This window comes from Daucus carota, chromosome 8 (genome assembly GCF_001625215.2).
Source record: "Daucus carota subsp. sativus chromosome 8, DH1 v3.0, whole genome shotgun sequence".
NCBI classification, from domain to species: Eukaryota; Viridiplantae; Streptophyta; class Magnoliopsida; order Apiales; family Apiaceae; genus Daucus; species Daucus carota.
The window spans coordinates 26,920,728-26,936,627 of record NC_030388.2 but is presented as its reverse complement, the minus strand read 5'-3'; the positions used below and the strand labels follow the sequence as shown (position 1 = coordinate 26,936,627).

The following is a 15,900-nucleotide window of genomic DNA, read 5'->3' as shown; positions in this document are numbered from 1 at the left end:
GAAACCTCCATCAAATTTGAGTTATGATACCATATTAAGAAGGGTCTTTCTAGTGTGTGCCCAAGGACACACATTAAGCACTAAATTTGATGAATTTAGTGGATTTTGATTGGTGGAGTTTGGTGTAAATGCAGGGGGCCATCCATATTTATGATTACATGACCAATAAGAATGCACCAAACTCATAAAATTTAGTGCTTAGTGTGTGCCCTTGGGCACACCATAGAAAAACCGTATTAAGAATTATCCATCTAAAAGCTTAAAATTTGAAAAATTCCCAAAATAAATATTATGATCTATTTCAACCATCATAGTTTCACGGCGGCTAGTGCTCTGGTTGGCTCGTCTTATCAGTCATTCGTTATCCTATAAACTAAACTAACTAATAATATTCCAATTAAGTTGGATTACTTCTCATCTAATCATCTTCAGAGTTGCCTAATCCCACTTTATCCACTATTACTAAGTTGACTTGCATACCACTCACATATGAAATTTTTGCTAGAATAATACAAGGATTAATAATCTATCTTAAGCATGTATTTTGCATTCAAGTAGAAATATCAATATGCAACTCTATACTTGAGTGACTCCACTTTCATCCCACATATCTTGCATCTCACTCCCATCCTCTTGAACAATGTATTTCCTCCAGACCTTATGTTGCTTCCAAACTCTTTCTGTCATCTTCTCAATTGCCACATTTTTTGTTTCCGGAATCAAATAGTACGTGAAAACAGACATCACTACCACCCAAACAGAGAAGAACAAGAATATGCCGAACTTCAAGGTGCATAGCATGGACAAGAATGACTGTCCTATAATGAATGTGAAGAGCATGTTGACAGAAACAGTCACACTCAGTCCTGCTGATCGCATTCCAAGTGGGAATGTCTCGCTGGGAATCAGCCAACCTAATGGCCCCCAAGACCATGCAAATGTTGACACGAATGTACATATCATGATCACGACAAGTATGGAAAAGGCAATGCCTAGGTTGTTGCTGTTATCCTTGAATTTGATTCCTAGTACCGTACCAATTATCACTTGTGCAAAAAACATATGAACTCCGGCTTTTAATAATAGAATTCTCCGACCTGCTTTGTCAACAACCTTGATTGCAGCTAGGGTGGACAACAGGTTAACACCCCCTGTGATTGCAGCTGAATACAATGAGGCATTACCTCCGAATCCTAGACTGTCAAAGAGAATAGGTGCATAAAACATAATTGCATTGATTCCGGTGAATTGCTGGAATATCTGCATAAAATAGATTATATTAGTTATATTTTGCTTAATAATATGAGCATTGCAAAATATGTTGGGATTAGGCTACCTGCAATGCAACTGCTACTACAAGCTGTGGCCTATTCCTTCTCAATACGAGGTTTCTGAAGGGGTGTTTAACTTCTCTAGCTACACGGCTAACCTCAACAAGCTCTTGAAATTCAAGTTCAACATTTTCAATACCACGAATCTTTCTGAGAACTCTTTTTCCTTCTTCAAGATTCCCGCGCTCAATAAGACTGTTTGGAGTGTCCGAAACCAAGACAGAACCTATTGTCAGTAGGATTGCCGGAATTCCAGCTAATCCTAGAGATAGCCTCCAACCCCATCCACCTTTGATTCTGTTTAAGGATTTCACCAACCAGTTAACTTCATAACAAAACGATTAATACATAAAGAAAATTTGTAATTTTGCTTGATCAAGTTCTAGGCTTACTTTGCTGTCCCAAAATTGACCATGTTTGCAGAGAAAATACCAATGGTGACATTAAGCTGGAACAAGATGTTCAGTGTGATAGGGTATAACCCAAATGATAGGGTATAACCCGGTTAAGAAACACCCGGGTCCTTCAGAAGGAGCACCCGGGTCCTTTAGAGGAGCCCCCACCCCGGGCAGCCACCATCACCACAGGACGCCCCCTAGTCTTGTCAAGTTGCACAACCCGGACAAGATCCCCCACCCGGGTACAGCAAAACCTACTACTTGCCCGGGTGCATATGTACCAGCCGACACTTGCTGCACAAGGCACAGACTGACACGATAAAGACAAACATAACGGTCAACTACTGGCGATAGAGACAAGCCAGGGAACATTCCAAAATACTACTTCTACGCTGACACCTGGACACGTGTAGGGGATCAAACCCCTACACGTGTAGGACCAGGATCCAGGTACGCACCCCTAAACCCTAATCCTTGGCCTATAAATAGACCGAAGATCAAGAGTTTAAGGGGTAACTTCATTCTCTACACTCATTCTCACACACACTTACACTCAGCATATATTCAAACACTCTCAGCCACCAGCCACCATAAAACCACCAGCCATACACCTTCACCCAACACACATAGATAACACTTTCTCTAGTCTTTATCCTTCCGAAACCTACGCTTACTCTCACGCCGGAGGCGCTTTGGGGCAAAACCCCCCCGCCGGCGTTGTTTTGTAGGCCCCCATCCAGCAGCTACACCACGGAACCACCAGTCACGGCGGAGGAAGGACCGGGACCGGAGATTGGCGTTATCATTTGGCGCTAGAAGGAGGGGAAGGTGTCCTCTGTCCTGTGGTCACGGTGCCACTGGACTCATCTTCTACAACAAACCCCCGAAACGGGGGTCCAAATAACACCAGTAAGCTTTCGTAAAACGCCAAGCTCCTCAAAACCCTCAGCCATGGCTTTTCTTGATAGGTGCATGATAGAAAACCTCACCTGACCAAAACCCTAAATCTGTCTGTAGTAGAGCATGATAGCAAACCCTGTCTAAGCAAAGCCCTAATCTTGTCTGTAGCACATAAAATCTTTTGTCTCACACCTGGACACATTTTGTCACTTAACTACTTATAGTATTTCTGAAAATAGTAAGTTGACTACCTGTACACACTATTTCTGTCATCCTGTCACTATCTATACAATTTGTGGGCACTACCACCTAAACAGCAACCATATACCCTGTGTGAGTTCTTGAAGCCATGGCAAAAAGGACACGCTCCCACCTGGGTCTTCCCCAGAACCCGGATAACCCTCAGACAGACCAGGACAACCCGAACCAGGATCATGCCTCAGGACCTCTCTTCACCCATGTAAACCCGGAGGAAAACCAAACCATCAACCCTAATGACGCCCGGGTCACCATCGAGATGAACCAATACAAGTACACCGATGTACCGATCACCACCCTCCACCTATCCCAACTCACCAAAGAGGATTTGGCTGAGGCCATCCGACAGTACCAGGATCGCCGGGAAAGCAACCGCAGACTCGAGGATATCGGTGAATCGGAGGACTCCGGGAACAGCCGTCAGTCCCGGGGCTCCGTCTTCGACCGGATCGGAGACAAAGCAAAGAAAAAGAAACAAAAGGAAAGTGAGGAAACCCGGTTGAAAATTTTGGCTGAAAGAAAAGAACAGATCCGAAAAGAGGAAGAGGAAAAACTTGAGCAAAAAATCGCCCTCCGGATCCAACTCGAGGAGGAAAAATTGACAAAAGGATCCCGGTCCAAGCGCTACCGGAAGGAAATAACACCCGAGCTCATCTCTGATGACGAGGATGAGAGACCGGGGCAAACCAACCTCAGAGACATGATCAATGAACTCAACCGGAAAATCGGAAATGATGCCGGGCTTGAAATTGGGGGAGCCCTGACTCCTTTCAGCCACTCCTTGGAATCCATACCCCGACAAAAGGGTATGAAACACTACAACTTCGAATCCTTCAATGGACTAGGTGACCCGGAGGAACACCTGCACTATTTTGAACAGATAGCCCTGATCTACTACTACAATGATCTGACCAAATGCCGCTTCTTCGCATCCACATTCAAGGGAGGGGCCCAGAGATGGTTCAGCCGGATCCCCTCCCGGAGCATCGGGTCCTGGAAAGATTTCAGAGAAGCCTTCCTCAGAAGGTTTCGAGCAAACAAGACACATGAACTCCATATGTGTCACCTGGAAACGGTTCGCCAGTATGACAATGAGGCACTCTCAGACTACATGAAACGTTTCCAGGAAGCAATCAACAAAATTTCCAACCTGGATGAGCGTGAGGCTCTGAGTATATTCCGAAGGAACCTGGACCCGGAACAAAATGAGAGATATGTGGTCGAGTTGATCAACAAAGAACCCCAGAGCCTGGCAGCTGCCTATGCCATGGCCGCAAAATTCATTAAGGAAACTGATGTGCTCCAAGCAATGAGGATGACCCGACAGGGCAGTTCAAAAGGAAAACAAGTCGAGGATAGACCCCGGAAAGAATATCACCAGGATAAGAAATTCAAGCCCGATAGACAAACAAACTTCATCCAGCAATCAGGTTCTAAGAGAACCAGCCAACAGGGATCCGGGTCCAGAAGTGACCCCGGTCCAAACAAAGCAACCAGGGAACCAAAACCAGAGCCCGAATGGACTCCTCTAAACAGGTCTCGCGAGGACATACTCAAAGAGGTCCGGGACAAACCCTTCTACTACCCACCAAAACCCATGCAAACTCCTCCAGAAAGCAGACCTACCAACAGGCACTGTGATTACCATGGTACCCATGGTCATAAAACTGAAAATTGCATATCCCTCAAGTACTTCATTGAAGAGCAGATCAGCAAGGGAAATATGGGACAGTATATAGCCCGGAATACAGCCGACAAAACAGGAGGATCCGGGAAACAGAAAAACATTGTCAACGTAGTGCTGGGAGGATCCTGTTCCCCTCCCCCTAGCCCGGGCTCCTGTCAAGAAGTGATGTCCATCCAAGCCTACCCCGAACAGGTGATTTCCTTCAGCAACAAGGATTTCGAAGGAGTCACCCGGGGTCATAATCAAGCCCTCGTAGTGACCCTTGACATGGCCGAAAATGAGGTAAGGAGGATCCTGGTGGACAACGGCTCTTCGGCCAACATCTTGTTCAAACACACCATGGATCGAATGGAGCTAGGGAGTATCCGGATGAACGACTACAGGGAGGATCCTCTATATGGGTTCGGGAACAGCATCGTCCCGGTCCTCGGCACGCTTTACCTCCCTGTCCGATTTGGGACTCCCCCGAACCAAGTCACCCATACTATCAAATTCTATGTCACAGATACACCCTCGCCTTACAATGTGATCATTGGCCGCCCAGGTCTGAACAAGATTGAAGCCATCACATCCATTCCACACCTGAAGTTCAAATTCCCAACCCCGTTCGGGGTAGGGGAAGTCAAAGGAGACTCGGCAACAGCCGGGGTATGTTATAGCCAAGCCTTGGTCATGGCGGAAACACACCTGGACAACAAGAGAAAGGCAACCGTCTTTCAAAAACAGAAAAGCAACAAGAAGCACCGACCTTACCCAAAAACCAAAGGTGAGATACAGGTGATCGAACTTGACCCGGGTAACATCAACCCGGGAGCAACCAACCCTGATCCCAGACAAAACAACCAGAAAGCAACCATGAACTCAGCTCAAGATTTTGTTGAAAAGAACACCGACGCCCGGATCCAACAAATGATCTCGGCACAAGAACTGACCAAGGTCGAAGCCGCAGTAGAGACCGAGTTGGTCCTAATCGAGAAAAACAACCCGGCAAGAAAAGTCAAGATTGGAAAAGGCCTGGACACCGTTTTCAAAGAAGAACTTATCCAACTACTCCGGGACTACGCTGATGTCTTTGCCTGGACCCCGGACGACATGCCCGGGTTGGATGAATCACTGGCAATGCACAGCCTTGATGTCGATCCCAAAAAGAAGCCTGTTAAACAAAAACGAAGAAATTTCGCCCCGGAGAGGCAGAAGGCAATAGACGAGGAGGTTGGGAAGTTAATGAAAGCAGACATCATTTGTGAAATCAAATACCCGGAGTGGCTAGCCAATGTGGTCATGGTCAAGAAAGCGAATGGAAAGTGGAGAATGTGCGTCGACTACACAGATTTGAATGCAGCATGCCCGAAAGACCCTTATCCTCTCCCAAGTATTGATCAGCTTATTGATGCCACATCAGGACACCTGATGTTAAGTTTCATGGATGCCTTCTCCGGGTACAACCAGGTCAAGATGAACCCAGCAGACATAGCCAAAACAGCCTTCATAACCCATCGGGCAGTATATGCCTATAAACTCATGCCCTTCGGGTTAAGGAACGCCGGGTCCACATATCAGAAAGCAATGAATGAAATTTTCAAAGACCAACTTGGAAGAAATTTGGAATGCTATGTCGATGACATCATCTCTAAATCAACATCAGTCCCGGGTCACATTTCAGATCTCAGGGAATGTTTTGAAAACATGAGAAGGACTAAGCTAAAGCTCAATCCGGACAAATGCACCTTTGGGGTAGAAGCTGGAAAATTTTTAGGGTTTATGGTAAGCAACCGGGGTATCGAAGCCAACCCGGAGAAGATCAAGGCCGTACAAGAGATGCAACCACCTCGGACTCAGAGGGAAGTCCAAAAGCTAGCAGGGTCCTTAGCGGCACTCCGAAGGTTTGTCTCCAAACTCGCTGAAAGATGTCTACCATTCTTTGAGTTGTTGAAAGGGGCAAAAAATCAGAAATTAGTAGAATGGAGCCCGGATTGCCAAAGAGCCCTCGATGAAATCAAAGCATATCTGTCCAAACCCCCGATTCTAACAAAAGCCCTACCCGGAGAACCTCTCTACCTATACCTGTCAGCCGGGCCCTTTGCCGTCGGGGCAGCCTTAATCAGGGAAGAAGCCGGGCAGCAGAAGCCCGTCTACTATGTCAGCCAGGTCCTCAAAGATGCGGAGACCAGATACCCCAACTTAGAGAAATTTGCTTTCGCACTGATCACCGCGTCCAGAAAACTCAGACATTACTTCCAAGGAAGAGAAATCAGGATTGTCACGGACCAACCGCTAAGGAAAATCATCCACAAGCCAGACATCTCCGGGAGACTAGTGAATTGGGCAATCGAACTTAGCCAGTTCAGCCTAACCTTCCTACCCCGGACAGCAGTCAAAGCCCAGGTCTTGGCGGACTTCGTAGTGGAGTGCAACTTCCCAGAAAGTCAAACAACTCCCATGGAAACCGAACCTAAAGCCCCGGTAGAGCCTAACCCGGGGTCTTGGATACTCCATGTCGACGGTTCCTCAACAACCGAAAGGTCAGGAGCCGGGCTAATCCTGAAAAGCCCGGATGGGTTCACCATCAAAACAGCAATATCTTTCAACTTCGCGGCAACCAACAATCAAGCGGAGTACGAAGCCCTATTAGCAGGGTTGAGATTAGTCCGGACCCTGTCTATCCAAAATCTCACCATCTACAGTGATTCCCAGATCGTGGTCAGGCAGACCAATGGAGAATACCTTGCCAAAGACCCGGTCTTGACCAAGTATCAAGCCTTGGTAAAAGGCTACCTAACTCTGATCCCCGGGTGCAAGATCTTGCAAGTCAACAGGGAAGAAAATGCTGAAGCTGACAACCTCTCTAGGTTGGTCCAAAATTCAGCAGACCTGGATAGCTCAGTCTATTTCGAGGAATTGCACAAGCCAACAATAGATCATGAAGAAATTTTCGAAATCAACAACAACCCTACCTGGATGACTCCCCTGATCAACTACATAGAAAAGGGAGAGTTACCCGAAGACAAGGGAAAAGCACAACGGTTGAAAGCTAAGGCGGCCAAATTTTTTGTCGAAGAAGGAACACTCTTTCGCCGGACCTACTCATCCCCAATCCTGAAATGCATAGGTCCGGAGGAGGCCGAATATTGTCTAAGGGAAGTTCACGAAGGGATCTGTGGAGATCACATGTCAGCAAAAGGCCTGGCTTATAAAATCATCCGGCAAGGCTACTACTGGCCAACAATTCATCAAGACTCCGTCGAGTTTGTTAAGAAGTGCAAAAATTGCCAGCTATTCAGCAACGTGCCCCGGGTAAGCCCTGTCCTACCCTCCTCGGTCTTATCCCCGATCCCCTTTGCTGTATGGGGGATAGACATCATGGGACCCTTCCCCCGGGCTAAAGGAGACCTCAGATACTTGCTTGTCTCCATTGATTATATGACCAAGTGGGTTGAAGCCAAGGCAATGCGGACGATCAATCAACAAGATGTCATCCGGTTCATGGACAACATTCTGATGAGGTTCGGGCTACCAAGAGTCCTGGTCTCAGATAATGGACCCCAGTTCATAGGGTCGGACTTTGAAAGCTACCTGGCCGAAAGAGGCATCAAGCACAAGAAGTCTTCAGTCGCCTATCCTCAAGGAAATGGCCAGGTAGAGGTCACCAACCGGATCCTCCTGAGAGGAATTGAGAAAAGACTTGAAGAAAGCAAGAGCAAATGGCCAGAAGAACTACCTCATGTCCTCTGGTCATACCGAACTAGTCCTCGGACAAGCACCGGAGAAACTCCGTTCAAATTGGCCTATGGAACGGAGGCAATGCTCCCAATCGAAGTCGGGTCACCTTCCCACAGAGCAATCAACTTTGATGAAATTGCGAACGAAGAAGGACTCCGGATCAACCTAGACTTGGTAGACGAGGTCCGAGATCAAGCAGTCGCAAGGATGGAAAAGTACAAAGAGAAGACCCGGGATCACTTCAGCAAAAAATCCCGGGTTAAGAATTTTCAAACAGGAGACCTGGTCCTACGAGACACCGAAGCCTCTGATCCAACCAACACTGGCAAGTTGATGCCTAAGTGGGAAGGCCCCTACAAAGTCAAAGAAGTCCTAAGGCCGGGCACCTACAAATTGGAGCATATGGACGGGACAGAAGTACCCAACACCTGGCATGGTCTTAGGTTGAGGAAGTTCTATCAGTAAAATCAACGAGAAGGAAGGATCCTAGAAGACAGCTACATATCCCTAAAAGCAATCATGTACTTTTGATCGTTCTCAAAGCTGTGTAATAGTTTTAATATCAATGAAGTCTTTTGCTACCGATGAATCTATGTTATTATTTACTTAGAAAATTTCTAAGGCAACCAAGCAATATCAACAACCAACCCGGGAAAGATCTACCCGGGTCCATCCAATCATCTAACTTGGAAAAATTTCTAAGTATAAAAGCTAAAAGAAACAACCAACCCGGGAAAGATCTACCCGGGTCCATCCATTTCATTTACTTGGAAAAAGTTTTCTAAGTGCAAACATATATAAAGCAATCAACCCGGGAAAGATCTACCCGGGTCCATCCATATTTATTTACTTAGAAAATGTTTTCTAAGTGCAAACACCTTAAAGCAGTCAACCCGGGTAGATGTTACCCGGGTGCATCCATTTCATTAGAAAAAGTTTTCTAAGTGCAAACATATATAAAGCAATCACCCCGGGAAAGATCTTCCCGGGTCCATCCATTTCATTTACTTAGAAAAAGTTTTCTAAGTGCAAACATATATAAAGCAATCACCCCGGGAAATATCTACCCGGGTCCATCCATTTCATTTACTTGGAAAAAGTTTTTTAAGTGCAAACATATATAAAGCAATCAACCCGGGAAAGATCTACCCGGATCCATCCATTTTTATTTACTTCGAAAATTTTCTAGGTGCAAACACCTTAAAGCAGTCAACCCGGGTAGATGTTACCCGGGTGCATCCACTTTTATTTACTTAGAAAATTTCTAAGTGCAAACACCTTAAAGCAGTCAACCCGGGTAGATATTACCCAGGTCCATCCATTTTTATTTACTTAGAAAATTATCTAAGAGCAAACACATCTAAGCACCCAACCCGGGTAAAAGTCACCCGGGTCCATCCACTTCTATTTACTTAGAAAACAATGACGATCATGTAAAACAGATAAAAGCATCCGCAAGGCAAAAGCACACATGAGTAAAAACGGCGAGACAATATTTGATAAAGAGCATCAAAACAAACATCCACAATCCCGGGTCTACAAAGACCTCGGGCAAATATTCAAATCCAGCAAAACAAATTCAGAGGTACAAAAGATCGTTTCAGTGAACATTTTCAGAATCAAAGAAGACAAGGACTAATTGACAGGAGGGTCATTCGCCGGGGGAATGCTGACATTAGAGCCCGGGTCAACAGGTACATCCGAAGCAGTGGAGACATCCGGGTTGGCGCGAGCAATAAAGCTAGGGGATGGACCTTCGTAAGGCTCAGGTTCCCCCTTCCCGGCTTTTATGTTATCCTTCGCAGCAAGATATAACTCAATGAAACTCTGAAGGTTAGCCCCCGGGTCGGATTTAATATGTCGCTCGGCCACATGCCAACACCGGACCACCTCCGCTGCCGCGGCATGATTAAGAGCATCAGCATAGGCTGTTGAATTCTGGAATTCGGCAATGACCACCCCGGCCTCCTTTCTCTCCTCCAAGGTTTTCTTCAGGACGCCCACTTCCCCCTCGAACCCGGACGCTTTCTTTTCAGCATCAGCAGCCCGAGCCTCGGCATCGTCTACTTTCTTCTTCCACTCAGCCTGCATCCGGGTCTCGACCTCCTTCACCCGCTTATCCATCTCGGATTCCAACTTCTCCTTTGCCGACCTTTCCTGAGCTAAGCTTGACTCAGCTTTCCGGGTCCGCTCCCCGCACGCGTCAGCAGTATCCCTTTCCGACTTGATAACATCAAAAGCCATGGTGTTGAACCCGGCCAGCCGAGCCCCAAGCTGCAAACCCGGATTCATAAAGTTAAATAATGTAAACAGAGCACTAACATTGAAAGAAGACAAAAGAAGAAGGAAAGCCAAATCACATCTACCTGCCCCCAAAGACTCCCGATCTCCCGGAAAGTATTCACCAACCCGGTGTCATCCATCTTCACCCAGTCCTCATCAGTCGGGATACCAGACATCAACTTGATTATCTCCCTGGCCGAGTACTTGCCAGCACCAAGAACAACCCGGGTATCCTCCCTCTCCGGGTCCTCACTCTCATCAGTATCAGACTCAGACTCCGCCATTATCTCCTTACCCCGGCCAGCCTTGGCCTTAGGAACCTTCGCAGGAGCCTTCCTCCCCGAGGGTTGTTTCCTCTTTGTCCCCCGGGTAACCAGATCCGGGCTGCCAGACTCTTCGACCTCCACAGCCACCCCGAGAGCAACCTTTTCCACAGCAACACTGGACTCCCCACCAGTCGCTTCCTGCCGGGAGGACCCGGATTCATCATTTTTTCCCGATCCGGACTTGGATTTGGAAGCAGGTTTCGGAATTGTATGGGTTCCCCCCAAATTCCTTAAGGCTACAGCAAAAGAGTCGTTGGCCATCTTCTTCCAGGCGACCTTATCAAAATACGGCAGACCTACAAAGACAAGTGAACACCCGGGTCACATAAACGAGAACAGACAAGAAAGTAACCAAAACGCACAGGCACGAAGGAAAGAAGGAAAAATAGCAAAGCAACTTAGTTAACAGATTAACCCGGGTAGATATCACCCGGGTCCACCTGTTTCACTTAAAACAGGTAATTTCTTCTAAGTGCAGAGTACAACAGAAACGAAACAAATATAAGAAGGCAAACAGAAGACCCGGGCCACCCTACACAACAAAAAGCAAAGGAAACTCACATCCCCATTCATGTAGCTTATCGAATTGCATAAAAGTATCCCGGGTCAGTTGCTGCCCGAGACACCCACAAAACTCCGTCAGCTGGTCTCGGAACTCCCCAGAAGCACCCGGGGCCCCGAAGTTCGTTTTCACTAACTTATCATCAGTTACCAGATACGGCATATAATGAATATCAAGACCCTTCAGCATCAGGATCTCGCGATTCCAATTCTTCAAAGAAGTCTGATGCATCACCGGTTTCAGGAACCCGGGTCCCAAACCACATTCCTTGGACCGGAACCGGAGCTCATACAACGGCTTTTCCCCGGACTTCTTAAATTGGAAAAGCATATGGAACAACTTGAGAGTAGGCTGATACCCCATTTTGTTACAAGCGCAAAGAAACCACGTCATCCACTTGATCGCGTTAGGGGTGATCTGCATCGGGGAGCATTTATACTCATACTTGCATAGATGACGAAAAAACAGATGCCACCTAGGATTCCACCCGGATCTCAAGTGTTCCATCCACACTGGAACAAACCCGTCAGCCGGCCGGTGGTAGATCCTCTCCTCGGGTTCTGGCCACCGCCATTCGACCGTATCCGGAAGCTGAAACGAGACCCGGATCAATCGATCCTGAACCTTCCAAGGCAATTCCCTAAAGGAACTCCTAACGGGATACGGAGCCCGGGCAACAGCATATGTTTTAAACTCCTCGTCGAACTTCTTCTTATCATAAGCGCCCAGAGGACCGTTTGGATGCTTAAACTTATAAAAAGACGCTATCCCCCGGTAGAACTCCCTCTCATCCGCCAAAGGCGCCTTGGTGATAAAATATGATTTAGTGTCCATCCAAAGGCCCTCCGGGGTCATGATAACTTGTTTCCCCTCGGCCTTGGACACCTTTTGAAACTCCGACACAACCCCGGATACAGCTATCTCCCTCTCGACCATCTTCTCACGAGCCCGGTCTGCGAGGGATTGTCGCTCGTCGGTCTCGCTATCGCTAGAATACTGCCCGGGAACACCAGAAAAGGCTACAATATCTCGCCTGGCCCTCTTTTTGATCCGGACCATAAACCTAAAGGAAAAGGAGAATCCGGGTCAATTCAGCATTCAACCAATTTTATTTCAAATTTTACGTAGGTCCGGATCCCGCCCTAAATCTATGTGAGAAACAACAAATTGAAAAGCTACCAGGATACGACTAAGGTTATCCGGGTCCCTCCCTCTCCATTCAAATTGATGAAGGGAAGAGATTACCCGGGTCCCGAAGTTGCGCAAGGAAGAGGCTACCCGGGTCACCAAGACCTACAATACGCCACAAAAGAGATAACCCGAGTCCGACGAACACCCTATATCTACATGAAAGCCTCCATGCTACCTACCCAACCCGGGCAGGAGATCCCTACCCGGGTCCAAACAAAACCCCAAGAATCTTAAACAGCCACAAACTATTCCTAAAATCATTTCAAATCAAAATCAAAGATCAAACACAAAGCCCTGACAATACATACACATATATACACACAAAAACTCAAGAACATCAATCCACCAGAACCCAAACAACTACAATCATCAAACACCTATCACAAACCAAACCCAAACCAAAAAACATCGGAAAACACTATTCTCATGGCCAAAAACAAATCAAAATACAGGAATATACACAAATACCAAACATACAAACACAAACAGGTTGTGGTTTCGAACGAAACTCAAAACTACGAAACACCAAAACCAAAGCACAAAGAGAAGAAGAGCAGGAAAGGGACTTACCGTCCTAACCGGCGACGGAGCAAAAATTGCGATGACAACGACAACGACCTCTGGGACTCCAGCGAAGCTCTCCGGAACACAACCACACGAATGGTGGCAAAAGCGCAAAGAAGAACTGTGAAGAAAAGAAAGAAAAACTCGAAGTGAAAGTAAAAAACGAAGTGGGAGGTTAGACCCCCTACTTATAGCCAGTACCACCTACGTGGCAGAAACCCATTGGTTGAACTGCAATTATTACAGCCGTAATAATTCAATTCCTCAAAAGGCGCGATGTCCCAATTTTCGAAAGCAGACAGTTGTAAAAACCCCTTCGTATTACAAACGCTTCACATCCCCCAAGCCCGGGCGTCAAAAATCGAACCCTACCCGGGTCTACCCGGGCAGCGAAGCAAACATCAGTCACCCGGATACACTCAACGCGACAAACATGAAAATTTTACCTCCGGCCAAGTCTAACAGGACAGGGGGGCAAAATCATTACCCTTACATGGATACCCGGATACAAAAGCAAAAACGAAAATTCCGCTCTACTCCCTCACATAGAAAATCTATGTAAGGGAGTGGGGGGCAAATGATAGGGTATAACCCAAATGATAGGGTATAACCCGGTTAAGAAACACCCGGGTCCTTCAGAAGGAGCACCCGGGTCCTTTAGAGGAGCCCCCACCCCGGGCAGCCACCATCACCACAGGACGCCCCCTAGTCTTGTCAAGTTGCACAACCCGGACAAGATCCCCCACCCGGGTACAGCAAAACCTACTACTTGCCCGGGTGCATATGTACCAGCCGACACTTGCTGCACAAGGCACAGACTGACACGATAAAGACAAACATAACGGTCAACTACTGGCGATAGAGACAAGCCAGGGAACATTCCAAAATACTACTTCTACGCTGACACCTGGACACGTGTAGGGGATCAAACCCCTACACGTGTAGGACCAGGATCCAGGTACGCACCCCTAAACCCTAATCCTTGGCCTATAAATAGACCGAAGATCAAGAGTTTAAGGGGTAACTTCATTCTCTACACTCATTCTCACACACACTTACACTCAGCATATATTCAAACACTCTCAGCCACCAGCCACCATAAAACCACCAGCCATACACCTTCACCCAACACACATAGATAACACTTTCTCTAGTCTTTATCCTTCCGAAACCTACGCTTACTCTCACGCCGGAGGCGCTTTGGGGCAAAACCCCCCCGCCGGCGTTGTTTTGTAGGCCCCCATCCAGCAGCTACACCACGGAACCACCAGTCACGGCGGAGGAAGGACCGGGACCGGAGATTGGCGTTATCACAGTGCACCGCGTATCCTTGTAGGAGCTATCTCCGACAAAAACAAAGGAACTGCCTGCAAATTCCGTACAAAATCAGGTTTTTTTACACTATATGAAAGTTTTCTTGTCCAAATGTAACCAGTAAATTTTTGTTACCTGATTGGCAAAACCAACTCCGCAGCCAAGTGCAAGTCTACCAAAAATAAGCATGCTGAGATTAATGGCTGTAGCATTGAACACAACTCCTATCATAAAGAAAATTCCAGCCATAAGCATAGTCCTTTTCCGCCCTGAATTCCTTGTCGTATGAGAAGCCAGAAACGTCGCCAACAGAGCAGATAAATACAGGGATGATGTAAACAATTGCAGGGCCTCATTGTTGTATTTACAGTAGTTACTGTCTAGTCCTTTTTCTTGAATTCTATTATATACCACCGGGAAGAATTTTTTCAAGAAATCAGGCATTGCTGTAACGCCCCCTGCATAAAATTCATGTACATATGTCTTTATAATTTTTTTCTCTTGCATAATTCCGTAGCAGAAAAAAAAAATTGTTTCCTGTAATTAGTACAAATGAGAGTGACCTGAAACACCAACATCGTAGCCGAACATGAGGCCACCGGTGGCTACCATAATGCTTGAAAGGATAACTATAGGAGTTATCTTGGCGTCGAATTCCTTTCCGCCTGTAGGAGCTAATCCTCCTCCAACCATAACAACAAGTTTGACAGGGAGAAGCTAGGTAGGTGAAATTATCTTGTAATATCTCAGACTGATGATTTTTTTATTAGTTTATAGACAGTGTGATTTATGATGATCACACTGTTTTGCATTGGATAAGAATGCTTAACAAAGGGTTGCCTAATTTACATAAAATAAGAAAAAGTTTCATCTAAAAATGGCAATGTTAATATTTTGAAAACTATGAGGTAGCTAGACAATCGTTGATTGGTGGTATTTGAGGATTTCATTGAAAGGACTATATCAAAGTTATAAATACATTCTTTTGTTGAGCCAACTTAATGCTTCATCTGTGGTAAGATAACTGTGTCAAATTGTTCTTAAAGCTATGTGGTAGGATTTAATGTTTTTAGCTCATCAATTTTATTGGCCTGCTATGTACAAGTCTGTCAGACTGAATCAAGCAATGTGAAGTTTTCCGATGGACTCAAAATTGGCGGTCTATGCATGAGTCTGTCAAAGACTCAATGCCAAGTTTGCCAAAGAACTAAAAATGGAAAACTGCTCCCTGGAGGATTACAAATTTATGTTTGTTAGAACTCATCAGCAAATTCTTGCAAAAGTAACACAAGGTTTGCAACCAAGTTGTTCATCTGTTCGTGGGCAGGGCGAGAAGAAACTAATTCTAAATTTGATCTAAACCCCA

At 46.2% G+C, this 15,900-nt stretch overlaps 2 protein-coding genes across 2 annotated transcripts; both read right to left on the bottom strand.

Moving 5' to 3' along the window:
- Positions 1-576: 576 nt before the first annotated feature.
- LOC108198461 (sugar transport protein 13) lies at positions 577-15,227 on the bottom strand. The gene is made up of 6 exons (XM_017366217.1): positions 15,098-15,227; positions 14,670-14,992; positions 14,539-14,587; positions 1,724-1,799; positions 1,337-1,628; positions 577-1,260 (listed from the first exon to the last, which is right to left on the bottom strand). Exons 1-6 carry the CDS (start codon positions 15,225-15,227, stop codon positions 577-579), a joined length of 1,554 nt encoding a protein of 517 aa, XP_017221706.1.
- Positions 9,118-11,175, bottom strand: LOC135148193 (uncharacterized). The gene is made up of 2 exons (XM_064082394.1): positions 10,661-11,175; positions 9,118-10,568 (listed from the first exon to the last, which is right to left on the bottom strand). Exons 1-2 carry the CDS (start codon positions 11,162-11,164, stop codon positions 9,930-9,932), a joined length of 1,143 nt encoding a protein of 380 aa, XP_063938464.1. The 5' UTR covers positions 11,165-11,175; the 3' UTR covers positions 9,118-9,929.
- Positions 15,228-15,900: the final 673 nt, after the last annotated feature.